Source organism: Sminthopsis crassicaudata, chromosome 6 (assembly GCF_048593235.1).
Source record: "Sminthopsis crassicaudata isolate SCR6 chromosome 6, ASM4859323v1, whole genome shotgun sequence".
NCBI lineage: Eukaryota > Metazoa > Chordata > Mammalia > Dasyuromorphia > Dasyuridae > Sminthopsis > Sminthopsis crassicaudata.
In genome coordinates, this window is record NC_133622.1 from 245560099 (window position 1) to 245565017 (window position 4919).

Here is a 4919-nt window from a genome sequence, read left to right on the forward strand (position 1 = left end):
GAAGAGAGAGATCTTGGGGAGTGTCAATTTTTAAAAATGAAACATGAGGCAAGGTTCTCAATTAAGAAGGTAGAAAAAGGAAGAACTAAGAGATCTGAGGAGATATTAAAAGGTTTGGAAAAGTGATAGGGTTAGTAGGACAGTGAATCAATCAATTAGGGAGGTTTTAAAAAAGGATTGTTTCGCATTCATGAGACTCCAGTTCAGATTGTGTGCTAAAATGTAATGGGTCTATTCACTATTGTTTTATGATTTAGTCTAGCTTTATTCAATAGTATATGAGTAGAAATGAAATCAGCAGATGATGAGTGTAGTTGAAGGATGAGGGTGAGTAAATGTCTATGTTGCTTATTATTTAACTCTTTTTTCTTAAGATGGTGAAGGAAGAAGAAACATGAGCAATGGATCTGGGGAATGAGACCAGGGTGAAGGAATTTGTTTTTATGAGGCTTACCGAGTCTCCAAAGTTAAGCATCATCTTATTTCTCTTATTACTCCTGGTGTATGTAACAACTCTAGTGGGAAATCTCCTTATCTTGCTCACTGTGACTTTTGAGTCTCGCCTCCACACACCTATGTACTTCCTGCTCCGAAATCTATCCATTGTGGATATCTGCTTCTCCTCCATCACTGCTCCAAGGGTTTTATTTGATCTTTTAGCTGAAAGAAACACCATCTCTTTCAGTGGCTGCTTTACACAGATGTTTTTCTTCCACTTTCTTGGTGGAGTTGATGCTTTTTCTCTATCGGTAATGGCTTTTGATCGTTATTTGGCCATCTCAAAGCCCCTTCATTATGTGACCCTCATGAGTAAAGGAAAGTGTTTTGGGCTTCTAATGTCAGCCTGGGTGGGAGGCTTCATACACTCCAGTGTACTGATCTCTCTGTTGCTCCCACTCCCCTTCTCTGGGCCCAATATTATTGATAGTTTCTATTGTGATATCTCCCAACTCCTCAAACTTTCCAACACTGAAAACTTTACTCTGGAGATCCTAATTATCTGCAGCAATGGTCTCCTCACAGCTCTTTTGTTCTTTCTACTCCTTGTGTCCTACACAGTCATCATGGTGATGTTGAGGTCTCATACAGGAGAGGGCAAGAGGAAAGCCATCTCTACCTGCTCGTCCCACATCACTGTAATCACATTGCATTTTGTGCCCAGTATCTATGTATATGCTAGACCTTTTACTACCCTTCCCTCTGACTGGACCATCACTGTTGCCTTCTCTTTCATCTCCCCTCTCTTGAATCCCCTGATTTACACACTGAGAAACCAAGAGATGAAATCAACCATGAGAAGATTGCACAGAAGATTTATAACTTCTGCAAAGAAATTGCCTCTGGGTTAACAGGGAAATGGGAAAAAATGACTTGAAATTGATGCCCATTATTACCATGAGGCAGGTATTCCAGGGGGTACATCTTTACAAATATCTGCATCCCATGTATAATGATGGGAGTTAACTTAAGTAATCAGTGAAGGCAAAAAGTTGGGATTATTCCATGAACAACAACAACAAAAAAAAAAAAACAAGGTACAGAACATGCACAGACACACCAGATGCATCTCATCTCAAAGAATATCTGTGTTAAAGATTCCACATTAAAAATGGAAAAGCCAATGGCCTGGGAACCAGGAGACCTGAACCTACTGCCAGCTCACTGAGTGACCTAAGGCAAATGATGTAACCTCTCTGCATATAATGACTATAGGGATTGGAGGAAGTGTTCTAAGGTGCCTTCTAACTTTAACATTCTTTGGTCTCAAGTCCCTTCAGGCTCTAATATACTACATAAATAATAATTGATTTCATTTATGTATCAGGGACTTAAGCATAAGAGCCCCTGATTTATTTGAGAGGGCTGACAATCACATTGAGGTCAGTCAATCAGAGAAAGGACCAATCAGAGAAATTCCTTGTGTCTCCCCAGGGAAAAAAGTTAGAAAGAATTGTCTACTTTCCCAGAAAGTGTCTTCTTCAAACAAAGAATATGATCTTTTTTTACTACAGATGCAATGCAGCAAGTCATTTAACTTCCATTGGCTTCAATTACTCATTTTAAAGCAAAGGGATTAGACAAGATACTCTTCAAAGTCTCATTCAGTTTCACATTAAGATGTCTAAGATCCCATATGCTGCATTCAAAGGTTCGTTCCAGCTGTTACATTCAATAGGTCTTTTGGTTTTTGACTTGAACATTCTATGTTCTAGAATTCGGCAGTCCATGTCCTCTTCCAATTCCAGTGTTCCACATTTCAAGATTTGAACTGCATTCACCCAGAACCATAGAATCATAGATTTAGATGATTGAAGGGAACCTTAGAAGTTATTAACTCACTTCTGAAATGAGGAGCCTGAAGACCAGAAGGTTAAAGTTCACTTGCTCAAATCAGGATGTGAACCTAGCATTTCGGTCTGATTCCAACTTTAAACTTCTAGATACATGAGCACTAGTTTAAAAAGTCCTTCTAGACTAATAATCTACATCCAAAGATTCCCTTTTAAACTCGGATGTTCTCCATTCTATTTTCTAGGTTCTCTTTCATCTCAAATATTCTATGGTTCTGCTATTTTTATCCTTGTTCCACTATGTAGCATTAGCACTTTGATTGGATATAATTCTTTACTTGGTTACATAATAAGAAAAAATCTCTCTCAATTTATATAATAATGGGAACCCAGCCCACTCTAAGAGAGAGAGAGACAGACAGAGATTTCAAAAGAAAAGGGAATGTCAGATAATGCAGAATTCAAGAATAATGACCAATGGGAGGAACTACTGGACTGGGGAGGGATGTGTAAGAAAATTTATAATAGATAAGATGGCCCAGATTGCAAGGAGTAAGTGGGATGGTGTGGTACACTGAATGATAAGCTTTGGGAGGCCACTGCAAAATCCCCTCCGCTCCATAAATATTTCTCTTCATACTTTCTATTTTCATATTATTATTATTAATTACAATTATTAATAATTAATATACTGTTAAATGTTGAAAAGGATTTTATATGGCATTTAGTGCAGTGCCTTTGGTTTTACACATATAGGTATTAAGGCCTACAAAGATTGAGTCCATTGTCAAGTTGTCACCCAGTTTGTAAGGAGGAGAACTGGATTGAACTCCCTGTGTTCCAATTATAAGTCCAGAGCTTCTACCATAGTATTTTGATAGCTAACCTAGCTTATTCTGGAAGAATTTATGCTTTCTTTGTCTCTTCCCCTTAACTTCCCATTTGCCCTTTTATTTTCTCCCCCAACTATGAGTCAGGTCTTCATGTTTCATCCATAGTTGCCTCTTGTCCCCACAAAGAACTGTTAGAATAAGAAAATGAACCATGGGCTAGAATTTATGTAAGATTTCTGAGCCTATGGTTTCCTAGGGGAACCTTTCTGCAAAATACAATGCACTAGACCATGACATGAGCATCCTTCAGTTCTTTAGCAAAGTCAAGTTCCTCAAATGAATAGTAAAACACTAGCCACAAGCATTTCCCCAACACCAAAGAACACTCTTCCACAAACACACCCAGGATCCAGGAAAGGAAAAGATTGGTCACTAAAAGTCTAAAAAGATCTAGCTTTGATCTAGCTTTGATAACTGCAGCTCTGGCCTCTCTAGACCCATAAAACAGTCAGTAATATTTCACCAATATACTCGAGTTGTCAAAACACTGGAAGGAGGACTAGTGTTACCTCAAATATTACTATTTTAGGTCACTGTTAAAATTTCCTTATCTTCTTTTGACCTCAATGATCTCATCTATAAAGTGAGAAGGATGATCTTTGCACGATCTACCTCACAGAAGGAGAGTTTTATAAATCTCAAAATGCTAAAGAAAGATACATTGTTAATTAAGTTCCAATATAGACCTATGCTCCTGGACTTGTAGAGAGAAGTCTAGACTAGCTCTCTGGAGGATCTTGATCCAGCCTAAGCCCTTGAGTGAAGGCTAGGAGTGAAGAGGTGGGATCCATGTGGACATGGATCAAACATGGAGTACATTTATTCCAAATTCTCTCAGCCTTATATACCCTAATGCCCTTATATAACCATGGTACACTGCACATATGGGACCACAGAAACAACTTGCTATTGTGCACAGGTGTCTCCTTGCCACTTTGCTATAACTCTGCTTTAACTACAGCACAGGTAATTACAGTCACTGCCCCCTGACTTCTCAGGAATGCCAAGAGCCCTCAAGGGGAATGGGGAGCTGAACCAGACACTGTCAATGGGATTCCTTTTATTGGACTAAAGGGTCTTATACCTCACCCAGGGTTCCCCACTATCTGGGGCTCTCTACACAGAAGTATGCCATTTCTGCTAAGAATGGAGTCGTTTCTGGGTCTGTTGGTTCCTGAATAAATGGGGGCTTAGAAGGTTCCTTGATCAGGCTGATCCCCAGACTAATAGTCTACAAAGAGGGGCTTCTTACACTGGTTTGTGCCCTCTGCTAACTGTTTAGACTCACTGCTTCCAGGAAACTAAAGTCATTGTGAAGGTAAGAGAAGAGGAAAGACTGAAGCTCTCACATTGAGAGCACCTGGCAGTATCTCTTGATAATGTCTTGCTGAAGTCTCACTGCTGATAGCAGCATTGGTTAATAGTGGCAGTAATCAGTAATAGGGGCCCATCTGATGGCTGGTAGCAGAAGCTGTATAACATTCTAAACTTTACAAAAGTACTCTCCCTCCCCTGCAACAGCACTTCTATAGGGATATTACCTGGATCACTAGATCCATTAGATTAATGTGCCATAGTAAGCCAAGTGCACCAGCCCCAGAACTGTTCTCTGTCCATAGTAGGTCGTTAGAAAATACTTATTGATAAAAAGATGGAAGGAGAATAAACAAGTGTTTTATGTAATTCAAGAGTCAGTTGTATAATCATAGAGTTGGAATTGTGAGCAAGGAAGGAG

At 39.3% G+C, this 4919-nt stretch overlaps 1 protein-coding gene across 1 annotated transcript; it reads left to right on the plus strand.

The window, feature by feature from the left end:
- The first annotated feature begins 401 nt into the window (after positions 1 to 401).
- LOC141547075 (olfactory receptor 4D9-like) lies at positions 402 to 1349 on the plus strand. The gene has a single exon (XM_074275423.1). It carries the CDS (start codon positions 402 to 404, stop codon positions 1347 to 1349), a length of 948 nt encoding a protein of 315 aa, XP_074131524.1.
- The last annotated feature ends 3570 nt before the right edge of the window (positions 1350 to 4919 follow it).

Coding starts and splice junctions, on each gene's coding strand:
- LOC141547075 (XM_074275423.1), top strand. CDS start 402: ATGGATCTGGGGAATGAGACCAGGGTGAAGGAATTTGTTTTTATGAGG.